This window comes from Amblyomma mixtum, chromosome 5 (genome assembly GCF_055824585.1).
Source record: "Amblyomma mixtum isolate Tamu chromosome 5, ASM5582458v1, whole genome shotgun sequence".
Taxonomy (NCBI): Eukaryota; Metazoa; Arthropoda; class Arachnida; order Ixodida; family Ixodidae; genus Amblyomma; species Amblyomma mixtum.
In genome coordinates this window covers 114,244,354-114,262,514 of record NC_143016.1, presented here as the reverse complement: position 1 = coordinate 114,262,514, position 18,161 = coordinate 114,244,354, and the positions used below count along the sequence as shown (strand labels likewise).

The 18,161-nt window shown below is 44.8% G+C and overlaps 1 protein-coding gene across 5 annotated transcripts in view; it reads right to left on the bottom strand.

Moving 5' to 3' along the window:
• Ziz (dedicator of cytokinesis protein Ziz) overlaps nucleotides 1–18,161 on the bottom strand; it is a 168,183-nt gene that overhangs the window by 28,345 nt on the left and 121,677 nt on the right. For 4 of the 5 annotated variants that reach the window (XM_089545897.1, XM_089545898.1, XM_089545894.1 and 1 more), the window contains 4 exons: nucleotides 16,175–16,295; nucleotides 12,312–12,338; nucleotides 6,527–6,705; nucleotides 2,916–3,258 (listed from right to left, as the gene is read on the bottom strand). In XM_089545897.1, the coding sequence (XP_089402023.1) occupies nucleotides 2,916–3,258; nucleotides 6,527–6,705; nucleotides 12,312–12,338; nucleotides 16,175–16,295 (670 nt within the window). The remainder of the gene's footprint in view (nucleotides 1–2,915; nucleotides 3,259–6,526; nucleotides 6,706–12,311; nucleotides 12,339–16,174; nucleotides 16,296–18,161) is intronic. The other variant, XM_089545895.1, reaches the window with a different exon arrangement.

Genomic DNA, 18,161 nt, shown 5'->3' with positions numbered 1-18,161 from the left:
CTCAAGGAACACAGTCAAATTGATGGCTAAGCAGGCAGCTTATGCACACTTTTCAGCTACAAACTAAGCTGCAGGCAGCCTAGTGGCAAAGTTACACCATTTTCTACCAACAAGGTGCAAAAATTCATGCAAAATGACGGGCATAAATAAATCCAGATTTCCAAGCTCTTAGCATGTGTGACATTGAAAAATCAAACCATCAAGTGTGCCCTGCTTGTTCTTATGCTATGAAGAAACTTCACTGTGAGCATTGCGTATGCAGCAAAAAAAAAAAAGAAAAGGGCATTGATTGAATGCCAAAAATGTTCAAACAAAGCAAGTTCATAATGACATTACATATGCAATGTCAAGTTTTAGGCTCAAAAGCACCAGTTACGCTACAAAATACATGAAAAGTGTATCAGCACCCCCAAAAATTCTTCACAAGTCAAAATTTTCAGCTGGCATAAAAAATGCAACCCTCTAAACAAGTGACTGGAAATCTGGAATTCTGCAAAAAGCATGCAATCTGAATCCCAAGGGATGTAAACGCTGACATGCACTAATTAGTTCACGTTTACCAACACCTATGACAAAAAATGAATATGCCCAGCAACAGATTGCATCAAGGTCTGATCAACGCTCCACTCAGTTTGGTATGGTTGAGTGGCACAATGCCCATGGCCCAAAGTTTTTTGTTTTTTTTCAGCAAGCTTTGAGAATTATAAGTACTCAGCTTCGTGGCATGTAAACTCATCAAAGCTTGTCACAACTTCCCCATAACTACTATACTTCTGCACCACAAACAAAAAAAAAAAGAAATTTTATAATAACAAAGACGAAACATTATAGACTCCCTCAAAAAAAAAAAAACAACACGATTTGCAGGTTCTCACCCCATTATGTATCAGGATAACTATGTTAATAGTGAACCGCAAATACAGCAAGTGAGTGAAAGAGCCAACGTTTAAATGTCCCTGTGGATATATAGTCTCTGTGTTTGTAGTCCGATACAATGGAGTAGAGGTAAAAATGCGCATTTCAGCACGTTTAGTGTTATTCAACTACACAAAAAGCAAACATAAGAGAGCCAAGCCATCAGAGAGCAAGGCTGGCAGCAAAATGTGCCAACTACACATAAGCGCATGAGAAATGAGCAGAACAGAAGCTGCTAGTAGAACAAAGCCCAAAAGAATGCACTCTACGGACAAAGCGAAAAAAAAAAAGGAGAAAGGTCTATGCTGCGGGCCTTGGCGACGACACTGACTTCGCTACTTACTACTTGAGGAATGTGAGAGGCGCCATTTTAGCCAAGCCGTCCTCTTCATTAGAGGAAGCGGTGGAGAGGCTAAAGAGCGTGGCGCACAAGTCAGAGAGAAAGGAGGAGAAGAAAAAAAAATATGGAGGACTTTGCGCACGACGCTCGCGAAGTTTCACACGTACGAAGAAGACACAGGGAGCTCTAAAAGCACAACACGGTACACGAATGTATGAAACACACGCACATACTAGTACACAAGTGCACATACATGTACACACACGTAAGAGATACACACACAAAAGACATCACACACGAACAAGTATTCCACCTAAGTAAGGCCACACGCAAAAAAAGAAATGAATCATACCTTGTGTATATCAAATACCAATTCAGTTATTCAGGTACAGTCTTTGTCAAAAGTAACCAGGCTGCATGGTTTGCTTCTAGCTTGTATAGTGGAGCCCTTGTGGCTTTCCTAAAGATCGACAGGTGTTGGAAGGTAAGAAGACCCCCAGTCCTTACCTTTAACGACCATTTCAGCTTCAGGGAAGCTGTAAGGGCTCCACTGTACGAGCTAGAAGCAAACCATGCAGCCTGGTTACTTTTGACAAAGACTGTGCATAGGAGCTATTGGTGACACACCTGACACATAACTTCTTACTGATGAAACAAGACAAAGCTCTCAGTGAAAGATGTGGAGACGATTTCATACTAAACATATTTTATTTTCATGCCACTAAACCATTAATGGTTTAGAATGGGGACCGTCGACCTTAAGCAGAGTCGAAGAATTTGTGGGGTCTAAGCCAGTACCAGCTGAGCTGCTGACAGTAAGCGCCTTGTGCCAGTGCCCTTTCCAGGCAGGATGCATGGAGGTCCATGTGACTAAAATGCATTCATTTGTGTGCAAATAGGACCAGCGCGACAGAAAACTTCCAGTATCCTCCCAAGCATATGTCATGCCATAATCCAAAACTACAGGACCACTGGCAGTTCGAAAGTTCAGTTTGCCGCATGCAAGTATGGAAAGCAGGATGGAGTGTAGCTATTGCCTTTAATCTCCATTTTCCTCTGAATGCTGGCTTTGTGATTGCATCCTCAGCATTATGTTTTTCTTTTTTTGCTATGAGTTGTGCATAATACCGTGATGCCATCCTAAGAAGGGTGGGAAGAAGAGAGGGGACGGGGTGGGGAGTATGCATCCACTTCTATTTAGAGCCACTTTTATTTTTTTTGGCCAGCGAGGGCTGCAAGATAGGGGAGTCGACCCAAAGACTGCAATGTACGGTGTGTGTCGCTTAGCTTGTGAATAGGCCGGAGCTAGATGCATTATTACTACTATCATGCGACACCATAATTCAATGAAACCAAGATTGCAACTCTGAAAAGTAATCCCGGGTCACAGGTGCAAAGCAGGTGCAAAACAAGAGGTCCAACTTGTTGCTTTACTACTGTAATTCCTTTTGCGGCAAAATCAGTTAATGCACTGTTTTTCAAGATCGACATGTCAAAATATTCTGCGCTGGCTTTGCTGGCCCCACATGTGGACAGACTTCAATCGTCTCAACGCAATGTTCAGACTGTCTTAATCAAAGTCATTCCTCAACACCTGCAGGATACTTTCAAAATCACTTGGGCATAAGAAGAGACGTGATCGAAACCAATCTCCACCCACCTTGTCCAGCGATAATGGAGAGGTAGTTGGAGTCCCGGTTGTGGCGTCCCGAGCCTGGCAGGGAAGACGGCCCATCGATGGCTACGCTGTTGCGGTACGATGCCACGCTCTGCGGGGTGCCTGGCTCCTCAGCAACGCTGGCTGCATGGTTCAGGCTGTCGGCCTTGCTCATCTTCCGCAATGGCGAAGTGCTGGACGAGGCTGCTGCACCCGAAGCGGCCGAAGCAGCGGCGGCAGGTTGCTGCTGTTGCTGCTGCTCCGTGCTGCTGCTGAAGCGGTTGATGTTGGCCAGAAGCACAGAGATGAGGGGTAGGTAGAGGGAGGCGATTCGGGCTTGCTGTGCCTGAGGGGAGGAAGAAGTGGGGGAGACGAAGTAAGCTGGTGCCTCAGAGGGAGGAGCACCGACAGGCCACGGAATCGGCACCGATCCTCTGACCTCTATGGCAAGATAGTCCATCACCATCATCATCATCAGCCTGACTACGCCCACTGCAGGGCAAAGGCCTCTCCCATGTCTCTCCAATTAACCCTGTCCTTTGCCAGTTGCGGCCACCCTATTCCCGCAAAGTTCTTAATCTCATCCACCCATCTAACTTTCTCCCACTCCCTGCTATGCTTGTATTCTCTTACGATCTACTCCGTCACCCTTGAGGCCCAGCGGTTATCTTGCCTTCGCATTACATTCCCTGCCCAAGCCCATTTCTTCCTCTTGATTTGACTAGGATGTCATTAACCTGCGTCTGTTCCCTCATCCACTCCGCCCGCTTGTGATCTCTTAACTCTTTCGTTACCACGCCACTGTGCTTCGATCACCGGTGATCGAAAAATTCGAAGCGCTACGGCAGCGCGACCGTGGCCACTACGGACTTGCTGAGTCATTCGGTTTGTTGTTCACACATTGAACTTCAACTTCCTGTTTAGTTTATATTTTTGCCAAAAAGTGGCAATTTTTGAGACGCGCTTGAAGTTGGGGGTGCGGCGTCGGGCGCTCCGAACAAGCCGTCATCATCGGGAATGGCGCTCGCTCGAAAAAACCCCGTTCCACTCAATTCTGCTGCATTTGCACCACATATTTTTGATGTATCGATTAGCACGGACCCTGACGACGATGCTGTATCGTCAGGTATTGTTTCGAAGCTCAAACTGGGCAACGAGAGCCCAGAACGCTCGCCTGTGCATTCAGATTCCTCGTTCCGGTCTGTTTGTGTGAACCGAAGCTCCTCATTATAGCCGTTACGGTCATGTGGCGCCATCTAAGTTGTTCTTCAGAGACTACAGTTTCGGTTTCTATGTAGAGTGCAAATTTCCCATGACGCGCGAATTTTTGAAACGCCCTTGAAGCGGAGGGTACGGCGCGGACGCTCCGTGCATGGCGTCGGGCGCGCGGACGGCGCGCGCTCGGAAAAACCTTGCTGCGCGCAATTCTACTGTGTTGACTGCAATTATTATCTATGCTACAAGTAGCAGAGTCTCCGGTGACGATGTTGCATTGTCAGATTTTGGTTCAGACTCTGTAACTGCGCAAACCGATCCCGGAACGTTGGCCTGGTAGTTTCGCTTTGTTTTTCCTGTCCGCTTGTGCGGGCACATCTGGTTTGTTGTTCAGATGGTTAATTCCATTTTCGGCCTAGTTCATAATTTACCCGCCGGTCGTGCATTTTTGAAGTGCCCTTGGAGCATAGGCTTATTGCGACATAATACGCAGTGAGGATGGTGTCGCGTCAAGGTCGGGCGCTTCGCGCGCTCGAAAGAGTCCCGCTGCACGTGATTCTTCAGCCTCTGCAGCTGATTTTCAAGATCCGACGAGCAGCAGTGACTCGGACGAAGATGTTGTAACGTTTAATTTTGATTCTGCAGCTAGATCGCAGCTATACTTATCGCATACTATATATCGCAATATCGCACCTATACTTTGTTGTGTTTTATATTTTTTTTTTCAATTTTTGACGTAAATTAAATAAGTTTTGATTTGTATTTTTTAAACTACGCTTACCAAGATTTCGTTTAGCGCATAACATTACACTTCCAATTTTTTTTTTTTTGTTGGACTGTAAAAATCATATCAAGGGCACTCTCAAACGAGCCTTTTCAAGAGGCATAAAGAAAAAAATTCTAGCTCGAAAACTATTCAAGTTATAATTTTCAAAAATGAATGCCATGTTTTAGAAAGAATTTGAATTGTTTTGTAACTTCTAGAATTTTTTTAGTACAAGTGTTTGGAAAGTTATTGTCATATAAACACAAAACTTTTGTTCTTTTTTATTTTTTGTTGTGTTTACTGATTTTTTTTCACAGCATTTCAAGCAGAATATGTGTTCAAATAAATCTTATTATAAAGCGCATTCTATCTCAATTACTGTTATGCATTTTATATAATTTTATCTATCACACTTTTTCTAAAAAAAATTTTTGTCTGAGACATATGAAAAATGGTCGTTTTCCCGTGGTAACGAAAGAGTTAACATTACACCCATCATTTTATTACAGGCCAGAGCTCACCAAAGCAGTAACACGCAGTGTGGGGCAGCCCAGTTTACAGAATAACGTAACAAGGTTTTTCTGGCAACAAGCTATTGCATGCAAGAAATTTTAAAAAAGGAAAGAAAAAAAAAAAACCAGTATGGGTGCACTGTGGTAAAGCACAGAAGAAAGTTAACTGAAGCTGCACTGAGAGGAGAAGGTGGCAGATTACACTAAACCATATGCAATTCCTCCTTAACTTTCAAAGGTATGTTTAGTTCAGCTTCACGAAAGTCTTGTGTTGCTGGCTAGCTTTGAGTATATGAATGGTTTGTTGTACAAACTTTTCTCTAAAAAAAAACAAAAACCTTGCAGGTGCCATAAATTTTGAGCACAGTCACGAACGACTGCACCATAAAGCTTTTACCCACTTGCTATTCACATAATCCCCAAGTGCTATTTATGCAGCACTGGGCGATGTTTCTATAATTTGCAAAGATGCTGCCAGAATCTTATTGAATGAGTTGATCACCTGGGTGAGAACATATCACTAGCTGACGCAGATAGACTGGATAACTTGACAGACTTGTTTCGTTTCGTTTATGGGGTTTAACGTCCCAAAGCGACTAAGGCTATGAGGGAGGCCGTAGTGGAGGGCTCCGGAAATTTCGACCACCTGGGGTTCTTTAACGTGCATTGACATCGCAGACATCGCACAGAACACGGGCCTCTAGAATTTCTCCTCCAAAGAAATTCAACCACCGCTGCTGGGATCGGACCCCTGTCTTTGGGGTCAGCAGCCGAGCGCCGTAACCACTGAGCCACCGCGGCAGGCTTTGATAGACTTGATAACTTGAGATAGACTTTTTTTTTTTCTTTAACTACGATGTTTCTGAGAAAGCTGTACTATAGCTTTCTTTCGTAGCCGCATGGCTGCGCTCAAGTGGATGCCAATGAGTAATTACTCCCTTATTACAAACCTACTCCACCTTGGGGGATTCCCCTAAACATTTGAACAACTTGATAACACCACACGTTAATGTCACAGTGAATGGACGCAAACGTTATGCATGAGGCACTGTTTTTCAGCAATGCTCAAGATTCTTTGCATCCAATTTAAAAGGCTTAAAATGGCAAAACCATTTACGCACTTTTCCCTGGTAGCGGTCATCGAAGGCGTGCTTGGCGAGAAGGTTGCAGACGACGCTGATCGCCCGCTGCCGCACCTTCTGCACTTCGCTGAGTGCCGCCCGCAGTTCCAGCAGGAGGGCGCCCACCAGGAAGTGGCTGCGGCAGAACTCTTCCGACAGCCGGTACTCCATCTCATAGTCTGGCGAAATTGATGGGCGAAGGCGCGTGGCGCACAGAAAACACAGTGAGACCACATTGAAAAATTGCTGCCAGTAAAACTTCGGTGAAATGTCTGTAAACTTCTGCAAAATCTTAAAATTGTACGGAAGCAGTAAATTTCATTTTCTGGCCAGTCAAGTCTTTTCAACCTCAGCATTCACTAAATTGAATGCAACCAGTCGCCTGCTGCCTCACTAGGTACCTATATCCGAGTATGTCTCAAAAATGAAACCCTGTGCCCATTTGCTATATCCCGATTACTATATTGAGATACAAGCTTAGTTTTTTGTTTGGTTGATACTAAGGCAATGCCCATTTGATTAAAATCCACACAGTACTGCCAGGTTCTATCACTGGTTAAAACCTAACAACTAGGATGGCATGACGAGACAAGAAGCTACTAATACACTACATGAGTAAGTTCATAGCAGAATGACCATTTGCTGTGCACATGTCAAAACTATGTTTTAATAACCTCAGCAAACATGAATGGCTTTTTGCTGTCAGGTTTATAATAAGTGCTAACAATATAAAGAGGTTAAATGAGTTGTATTCAGTGCATAGAAAGAATAATAAAATCCACCTTATGTCAAAATACAGAATGTGGTGTGTGTCATGAATGTGTCCAAAAACCTTCTGTATAATGCAGATGCCTGCATCGGACAATAGCATGAAGGAAAAAAAAAAAACTAGGGTTGAGTAATGATTAAGCAAGTTCTAGTACAGTAGCTAGAAACCAGGGTTGCCTGTCTTATCAAAGTGGTAATGTTGCAACTATCTGGGCCAGTTAGAACTCTTTAGATAATAAAAGCTCTTTATAAAATGCTGTTTACAAATAAAAATAAGCACTTAGCAAGGCACTGCCTAGCAGTCAATTTCAAGCATAAATAAAGAACTTGACAAGAATGAAACGTCAAACAAGGTGACAATGGGTCATAATGGCCAGTCCAGGACAGTAATGGCAGTAGTTAAAAAGCTGCATATTAACCCCAGTATGAAGGCATACACATAAGAAGCCAATGCCCTGTGCACCCAAAGTTAAAAACAAGGGGCTCCGTCACCAGAAAGGGCTTCTTCCTAAGCATAAACCAACACCAAGCAAAGAAATCGATTGTTAAAAGCCTTTGAAGCTGAGCACAAAAGAAAAAAAAATTGAAAAAGTCAACTTCCCCCAACTGACCCCCTACTTCCAAACACGTATGAGTGGCCCTACCTTTTCAGGTAGTCGCATATTAATGCCCAAACATATCACATACACAGGAGCTGTCATATAATATGCTCTGAACAAGGTTCAGCGCCAAAAGTCAAGCTTTCGGAACAAATCTCACTGACCACAAAAAGCCAAGGGTTTACAGTTTTGTACATACTACAATGATGCAATAAATAAATAAATAAAGGCCAAGCCACTATACATAAAAGCTAAGCAATGTATGAAATAAAAGAGGGAAAAAAAAGTTCATGTCTACAGAAAAGCGTACTACTTGGCAAAGCTGCTGCTGGCCACTGTCTTGCAAGCTTTGGTCAGCATAACAAAAGTACTAAAAAGCCAAACTGATGAAACAAAAGCACCAACTCATAATGCTAAAACCGCAATGCAAAAAATCAAGATACACTCTCTAGCTTACGCCTGAGAAAAGCAAAAGCATCACTTGCAAGAAAGCTCTAAAGAAAGAAATTATGAAAGCATGCTGCCATTAATAAAACTATATTTAAATCAGCAACAAGTTTAGAAAAGGAAATTGCTAACCAAATTAGCCGCTGGCATGCTACCTTCCAGCCCTCAATATCGACCCTAGTTATTCAATCAAGTGCAAAACTCAAGCGCACAGCTCGTTTTCCAAGAGTATCCCTTCTTTTGATATGCCACTCTAGAACAGGCCTCAAATATACCTTTGGTCCCAATCTGGTGAAATACCGTAAAAACCCGCACATAATACGGTCCTGCATATAACAGGTGTAATCTGGGAATGGCAAAAATGAAAATAAAAAAGTTCTCTTCAGCGTATAATGCAAGTGAGGAAAGCTCAGCGAAGGCATTTATTTTGGCTGCATTTTGTGCCTGACTCGGTGATTCAATGAACATCCGCGAGACGCACGCACCGCGCACTTCTGGGTCCAGCCCCACACCTGCCCGATGTCAAAAAGGGGCACACATTTCTATGCGCGTGGTGCTGGCTCGCTCCTCCCTATTCGCAGAAATCTTTTCATAGAAACTCTTCTTCGGTACTATTGAGCATGTTCGATATCCAGCAATACTTGTCCCAATGACCTCCTTGGCAATGCTGGCCTAAGTGTTCGCAATCCAACCATAGAACGTGGATCTGTTTCAGCCATCTGGTGGCAGTTACAGCAGGCTCTCCCTACCTCATCTACCGTATTTACCCAATTCCAACGCGCACCTTTTTTCGGGGAAAATATGTCTCAAAATCGCATGCGCATTGGATTCGAGTACAAACCGAAACTGCCCCATAGCTGCCCATCGTCATCGCCATTATACGATGTGGGAGCTCACTAACTGCTGGCAACCATGGGGGCACGCTTGCTTGTCGTTTTCTGCGTCGCAGGCGCGAGCCGTTTTCAACCGGTGTGGTGCTTGTCATTTCTGTCGGTGAGCGTGGCACAAAAAAAATTCACGGGACGAACCGCCTCGCCTCGGTTTTGCTGCGTTTACGATGTGAGTAGCAAGCTATAGCGTCGTTCGTAGCGCGACGGTGGTGTTCTCCGGCGGGCTCTCCGTGCGATACCGTTTTTGAGAATGGATGCAGCGGCCATGAGGAGACTTGTCCGCCACGGAATAGCTTTAAGCGCAAAGTTATTCTGCACGCAGAACAGAGCAGGAATAGGCATGCTGCCCATCATTTTGGAGTGCCAGAGACTTGTGTTCACGACTGGCGAAGACTGAAAAAGTGAATCTTTGAGTGCAAAATGTCAAGCAAAAACCGCCGCGGTCTGCAAGCGGGGAGGTTTCCCAACCTTGAAGATGAGCTGGCTGACTTCACACAGCAGCTTCGTGTGGATCACATGCCCGTCACTACCGAGGTGCCTTCAAGAAATGCGGAATTTCTAATGCCATGGACGGCACTCAAGACGAGATGTTGTGGTCGGAGAGTGAGAAGGAGCTGTCCGAGAGTGACAGTGAATAAAGTTCGGGTCAATAAACAGCCTGTTCTCACCTCAAAATATAAAAACGGTTGCAAATTATTTTCGTTCGCGGAAATCACATGCACGTTAGAAGCGGGGCTTGTAGTTTTTTTTTTCGTCACTGAAATCGGGCACGCGGTAGAATCAGGGCTTGAAATATTTTTTTTTTTTGGTGCCGAAAATAGGGTGCGTGTTGGAATTGGGGGTGCAATGGAATTGGGTAAATACGGTAGTCTATGCAGCACTGCTTGAAGAGGTGCCGATGCTTTCGCCAGCTACAATTACTTTGCTTTTAAAAGCAACTGAGAACTGCTTTTTACAGTCCCGAGACAGTGTGAGGTATGATTGTCCTGCTTCAGGTAGCGCAGGCGTTATGAGGCCAGTGCGGTGAAAAGGCGTCGAGATCGAAACTATCGAAGAAGTCAACAGATTCCACCATTACATAGAGTCTCCTCTCGCTGGAAGCCCGATGGTGATAACGCTGACTACTAACGAGACCAGAACTGCAAATTTGGGTTGAAAATTGCTTGGATCTGCATACAATACAACGAAGAAATTTTAAATGTTGCAATCCAGGAAAAAAAAAAAAAAAAACGGGTGAATTATATACGGGTTTTTACGGTAATGTGCAACAGTAATTTCTTTCGACTGCACCAAATCCATGTAAGTGGTATCATGGGCGCCAAAAACCTCAATGGCACTCAAACGTCGAACATCTCTCAAGTAATGATACACTGCTTTTATCTAAGTGAAAAAAAAAGCAGTCATGACATGGTCAAAAAATAAAAACCATAAATGCCCCAAGGACATTAAGCAGTATGCATCACACGCCAATAACAGATATGCTCATCAAACATTAAGTGCCTGGTACAAATCACAATTTTTCAAAAGTCAGCCTCAATAACTGAGAAAAAAATTCCATCATTACCTGTTGTGATAGTAAACACACACTGCACACGTGACAAACGATTATAAAACATGAACCGCAAACCCAAGAAGTCTACAGTCACAGCTGGCATGGCTGCACACACACATAATGAAACGAAGCAGCGGCAGCAGCAGCAGCAGCAGCAGCCACCTCTAACCACAGCAGCCCAGCAGACATCACGGCTAATACTACACACTACAGCAGGAGTGAGCACACCAAGTTCGCTACAGTTACTCGGAGGGAATCGCAACACCTCATCTGGCAATGAAAACAGTTCCACATGGGTTCGCAATGCCCACCCAAACTACACATTTCACCAGGCCGGACTTTCATTTCACGCCAGCACATCCCTTCCAGATAACTTACAAACCCCACCACAGCACATCTGAAAGCCGAATAAACGAAATCAATGATCACTGCTTTAAAGAGCTCTGCACCATGCCTTCACAGCTCCGCCCTTGCTATGCAAACTTTTTGAGGTTAACCACCACTCAGAGAAAGCTAGTAACTGAAAGTAAACTTCACAATGGGATGCTAATCAATAGAGTAAAAAGAAATTCATTGTGCAAATCTTCTAAGTGAACTTGTAAAATTTACTGCTTTATTCTGTTTCAGAGTTTCACAAGATCCTCGCCGTGTCTTTCGGGACACAATTCTCAGTGCATTTCTGTTTTCCTGGTGGCATGATGAGCATGGTTCGCTACCACTACGTTGCCTGATTATCATCATCATCATCACCATCAGCCCGACTACGCCCATTGCAGGGCAAAGGCCTCTCCCATGTCTCTCCAACTAACCCTGTCCTTTGCCAGCTGCAGCCACCGTATCCTTGCAAACTTCTTAATCTCATCCGCTTACCTAACTTTCTGCCGCCCCCTGCTACATTTGCCTTCTCTTGGAATCCACTCCGTCGCCCTTAAGGACCAGCGGTTATCTTGCCTTCGCATTACATGCCGTGCCCAAGCCCATTTCTTCCTCTTGATTTTGACTAGGATGTCATTAACCCGCGTTTGTTCCCTCACCCACTCCGCCCTCTTCAGGTCTCTAAATGTCACGCCTATCATTTTTCTTTCCATAGCTCGCTGCGTTGTCCTTAACTTAAGCTGAACCCTCTCTGTTAGCCTCCACGCTCATACTCTTCAGTTAGATAGAGGGTTTCAAATGCGTCATCGCGAATGCAGCTAGATCGCAATTCGTTCCGAGTAATCAGTCAGCGACTTCCCAGTGGCAACTACCACAGATTGCAGGACGCACACACACCACACACAGTGCACCGCAGGTCTCGTAGATGCAAAAAAAAACAAAAAAAAAAAAAACGCCAGCACCAGAAGAGTGCACACGCAAGCGCAGGAGGAGGCTCAAGCAAGGAGGAACACACCGAGGAGAGGAGAGAGAGTGGCAGGGGGGTGATCGAGGGAGGATGTGCAGGACTGTTCAGTCGCTAAAAAAAAAACGATGCCTTTCCCTTATGCAATGTATTTGCGCTCTGTCCACCAAGCCAAGAGTGGGCAACTTACCGCCCGACGCAACTTCCTCGCTTTCGTCTGCTCCGCAACAGCAGATGCAACATAGTACAGAATGAGACAACAGGGTGTATGCGTTACTCTCTACAATCAGCAAGCACTGACCAAACTAAAGGGCTACTAAAAGCGTGCCCTCTACTGCACAGAAAAAAAAAATAAAGCAGTGCCCTCGCAATCTGTGCACGAGTGTTTAATGCCTACTGGCTGCTGTGCACACGATGACTTCCCAATAGCTCCTCCCGTGTCACCTAATGTACCCGTCAAGAATGCCTGGCAATCTTGAAGTGCAACTTAAACTATTGTCTGTCACAAACTGAATAGTAATTTGTGACTACATCTATTGCAGTCAACCCCACTGACATTTGTCCCATTCCCGTGCTTTCCTAGCTGTTACGATACAGGAGCCCAATTCCTGGAAGGTGCCATACATGCGTGCCCATATAACACATCCCCACTCTGAATATCAATGCCTCACACCCTTTCCAAATGCTATGGTATACAGTCGACGACCGATTTTTCGGACTCTCTAGGGACCACGAAAACGACCGAAAAATCAGGCAGTCCGGAAAATCAAATTTCACCGAAAAAATCACGAACTTATTACCACTATGCCGGAGAAAGCGGCCAATTGTATTGCACACATTCTAAAGCTCCTCATGACTATATTTCGCCGCGCGAAAATAAACGCGTATAAGGGCCGCACTTTTTTTTTCCAGATTCGAGGGCCAATTTTCGGGGTACGCGGCCCATACACGCGATATGCGGAAAAAAATTTTTTTTTAAGTAAAAACACACCAACCAGGGAATGAGCGACATTTATTCTACGTTCAATCGTCACTCGCGAAGTATTTAGACTCCTGAGCTGGTGCTGCGCTCTGGTGCACGCTCATGCCAAAAGAAGCCGCGCAGCGTGTCCGCTGTCAACGCGTAGCCGCTGTTCCGAAATTCCATCACAGAGGAGCAGCTCTTCTTCCAGTTCAGGAAACTCGCACGGCTTGCCTCGGAAAGCGCGCTTTTTGCAGCTTGTGTTTCTCTTTTGGTTGCACCATCATCGGACGCACTTCTCGGCCACGTCGAATTTCCCGCCCGCCGCACGCTTACCGACCGCGTTCGAGAGCTAACTCCCAGCCGTGTAGCTTAAGGTGCTTGCCCATCGCGCTAAAACTGTGAAGCTCGGCGGCAGCAGGCGAAAGCCACTATCACGGCGAACGCGCTAACACGCATGCTAACACGCCACGAAAGGCTGGAGCTGGCGATACTGATGCCGATGTGAACAGCGGAAAATCGCGACCGAGAAAAATGTTGATAATGATCGCGGCGCCATCCATAGACGGCACTTGGAAGCTCCGGTGCGCGCGCGTGGCCTCCGCGAACGGCGCAGCGCCGGAGCAGATCGCGGCCGCGATAAGATCCGGCGGCGCGCCCGAAGCACGCTTCGATCGCGGAGGCCACGGCGTGCGCGTAGCCTCCGCGATCGTATTCGCGTTCCGTGTTCGGGACTGAAGACTCGGCACAGATGAGTTCCGTGAACTCAGACTACGGTTCAAGTTCGTGCGGCGGAAGACATTCAAGGACAGTACGAATTCGAAAACACGCGAGCGCAATGTGCCGACTCGCGCAGAATTTCAGCGTCGCAAGAGGCTCCCTTTAAGCTTGAATTTCGTTTTGTTTGATCAAGTTTTCGATATCTCCTGCAGTCTGAATTAATGAGGTTCCACTGTACACATTATATGGCGGCTTGGGTACTGCGGCGAGTGCGAACGAGGTCCGAAAAATCGAGTGGTCAGTTGCGGTGCGTCCGAAATTTCAAGCGCTCTTATACATTGGCTCTATGGGCCATGTCGCGGTGCCGCGAAAAAGTCCGAATAATCAAGCATGTCCGAAAAATCAGGCGTCCGAATTTTCGGTCGTCGACTGTAGTTTCAGAGTGCAAGTAGCAAAGAATGGTACTTCACCGACTCATAACTTTCAGAAAATCAAAAACTTAGTTTCACACTAGACTCTTGGATGCCTGCAAATAAGCCACCTGCTAACTTGACATGATGTTTTTGATAAATAAGAAGAAATGGTGTAGTGGTGCATAACTTTAGGAGTTGACGCCAATGGCGACTGATAGCGCAGAGGAAATTGGCAAAAGGGTGCTGTCAAATTATATTGCCCAAAGCAATGAAAGGGCCACACCTTAAGGTTTTGTTAAGTGCTGAATGCGAATTCCAATCACGGTGGCCTCGAAAACTAGGCAGAACAAAAAGGATTTTAATCCAAATCTTTAGGTTTAAGATAACAAATTTCTCTGGTACACACGCATTCCAATTTTCTTGCAGATCTGACAAGCATATCAGTGGGGTTCTACCACATATTTTTTTTTTGAATGCTAAATGATTCTTCCCTGACTCTGCTACAGAGAGAGTAATGGTGGTTTGTCCGAGCACCTGTTCTCTTAGTTCTCACAGTTCTCTTAGCCAAGCAGTAGGTCAATCAAGCATCTGATACTCAGTTGAAGAAAGGGATCAGACAGAGACTTCCAACTCATAATTAAAGCATAACATGGAGACCACAGAAATTAAACTTAATTCTGCTTTTCGAAAGCTGACCACAAGCATTCATTTCCTTGTGATAAATCCCACAAAGGCTTCAAGACTTCTGCCCTGACCTTGCAGAGCACAGACACTTTTCTTTTAAGGCAAATGATTCGAGTGTCACAGATCATATTTAATGACGTCAAGCTATGCATACGTACAGTTCAGCGTGATCGCTAGTATCAAATGAAAGCCTACAAAAACAACTGATTATGCCATTTGTAAGCTGCTTGTCTACTAATCCTTCATTTTTGGAAGCTATAGCCTTCAATGAACTGCAAAAAACTGCTCAGTGTGTCAGTAGAATCCCCACATGGCATTCAAATGTTAAAACGCTGACCTAGTTCAAAACACTTATTGTGCTTGTGCACTTGGGGCAAAAAAAAGAAAAAGGCAGAAAGAAGTGCAAATATGCACAGAGTCCACACACGCTTCTACGCACACGTGTAGTTGTGCAAGTAATGTGCAGACAATTGCAGTGGACAAAAAAAAATATAAAAAAGGTTCCAAAGAACCTCTGTGCACAACAAAAAGCATAAAAAGAGTGGTGTAAAAAGGATTTCCATCTTTCTCTCGTTTCAAGCAGTGTGCGTTTTGCCAGACATTCAGAACCCTTTCAGTCAAAGGCAGCTGACATATATGATGCGTATTCCCCCCAAATCTGAGGCTACAATAAGGATGAAAATCATGACAGCTCCCAGTCACTCTCACCTTCAAAGTGACCTTCACTTCCACGATGTCAAATCACCACAAAACATCTGCCATAAGTTCCATGGGATCACAATAAGGCATAACACCTCCAATCTTTAAAAAAAAATTACCCTGCAGATAGGAAACTATGATGTCTTCTAAGAAAACTTCCTAGAAGCACTTTAATTTCCTTCTCTTCAAGCAAAATATTATTCCTATCCTTTCTACATCCTTGGCGTACTGCATGTCAGCATGACAGCAAACGGTTGCCAACAATCTGCTCTGTGTGAACATTTTTCTTACTTCTGCACATTAAATATGTCTACAGATGCTGAATACAAGTGCTCATTCCTGGTCCCTGTCAAGGTTTTTCGCCTCCCACCTTCAAAGTGGAGAATGCAGCGGCAAGAAGTAAGAGAAGACGCTAGCAGCAACGGACAAAGAAAACACACAAGGTTTTCCCACAGGTTAACACACAAAAAAAAGTCAACATTGCTAAGCAACAATAGCAAAAACATGTACAATATATGAACGTTGACACAACAAAACACGTGTGACAAACACCAACAAAGTGAACCGCTTCAATACCTTTGGCGTTCTTCGAGTGTCCCCGGCTGTAAGCGCCTTTCAAAGAGGGCAAGTTGAGAGCAATGAAGTGTTCGTGAGAGCAGATTATCTCAAGAAAATCAAACTTGTAGCAGTGCAGCTCCTGGAAAGATGGAGAAACCAAACTGTTGGCCAGATATAACAAAACTTGAAGTGAAAAAACTTAATGAAAGAACAGTGGTCCACATTTTGCTCACATCTCGTGTAGCATCAGTAGCAAAAGTTTATGGGATGCTTTTCGTGGGAGGAAATATCTACAGTGCTGCCCTCGCAACCCAATAGCCTTGCACAGTAAAACCTCGATGATAAGAATCTCACAGGGGAGCACAAAAACTTCGCGTGACCCGAAATTTTTATCATGAAAAAACCCACATGTTGAAGAATGCCAGATGAAATAGATTCATGGAAATCTATTTACTACTGACAAGATTTGTTTATGGTCACACATCAGCAGTCAGGGCTCACAGTACGTAAGGTGCAACGGGTGACTGCGGTGTCGACGCTGTGCTTTTGCCTGGCTTGGCCGATTTTCAAGTAACACAGCAATCGCTGATACAGTTGCCGACCGATTTTTCGGACCCAGCGAGACCTGAAAAATGGTCTGAATAATCAAACAGTACAAAAAATCCGTGAACTTAAAAAAAATCGCGAAAAGCGCCGCTCCCCATGTTCTGCCTGCAAGCGATAATATTAGACTCTATCCGAGTCATAGCCGTGCTTTCCTCATGCCCACACCCTATATCACATCATGATACCAGATAGTGCGACGCAGCTGCGGTCATGCTGCGAATGAATGCACTCGCTGCGCGAAGCAAGAACAGTCAGTTTGCATGGGGCAATGACGTTCGCAAAGACTGAGAGGTAACCCACGGGAAGATGCGAGCAGAAGCGAGCGCCTCCGAATGCAGTCCCCCCCCCTCCCCCCGTCTATCGCGTTTGCTGCCCCGCACCGCGGCATCCAAGCTGCGGCGGACGCTGTAGCTGCCCGGCTGTACCGTTTTCAATGCGATCGCGCGCCCTTTGTAGGCCATCTTGATGGCAATGGAACGCATCTCATTATCTCGAATGGCAACGATGGAGAACAAATAGCCAAGCCTATCAGAGCCAGTCCGATTGTGCCTGCCGCCGAGCCGATTCTGTTAAAATCCAAGATGGCGCCTTTCACGGTGGCAGCAAACGGGTTGGCAGTGACAGCGATGCCTGCTCGCGTCTATATTAGGTCGAACTTTTAGGCTCCGCAATATCCAAAATATCGGTCGTGAAAATGTTCCTATGAGGTGCGCGACGGTTACTTAGCGAAGTCCGAAATATCACGCTAGTCCGAATTATCGGAGTCCAAAATATCAGTCGGCTACTGTATATAGTCAGAGTAGTGAGTTTACTGTATCAAAGTCAACTGTCGCAACACATCTGTTCCATGGAGTTCACAAATACTCATGCTTTAATGAGGTTGGTGTTGATGAATTGAGAAATTTCATAACATCATCGAGGAAATCACCAGATAAAAGTTTGTTACATCCAGGTTTAATTGCATTTAAGTTTCTGAATGATTTGAAAGCAGTTTATGCCACTGAAAAAATTAATGTTAATCTCAACAACATGGAGGCATTACAGTAGCACTAAAAGAGCCCCCACACATGCATTAAACAAAATGTTTGTGTAGAGATGAGTTGAGCTGAGTCGAGTTTAATGGCGCATAAGCGACTTTGTTTGAGTAGATTATAAACTTTCTTCATATGCTCATTAGCTGAGACAAGTGACGAAATTAAGCACAAAAGCTTCATTTTAGTGTCCCAACTAAGCAGCCAAAGCTAAATCTGTAGGAGAAACTGATATCTAGTAACAGGCTGATTCTAAAGGGACACCCCCGGAGGAACTTCATCCAATTTTTGGCCTCGGTAAAAATTTATTGTTTGGCTCTCTGTGGCTATACTGAAGTTTACTCAGCAGCAAAACAATTTATTGCTGA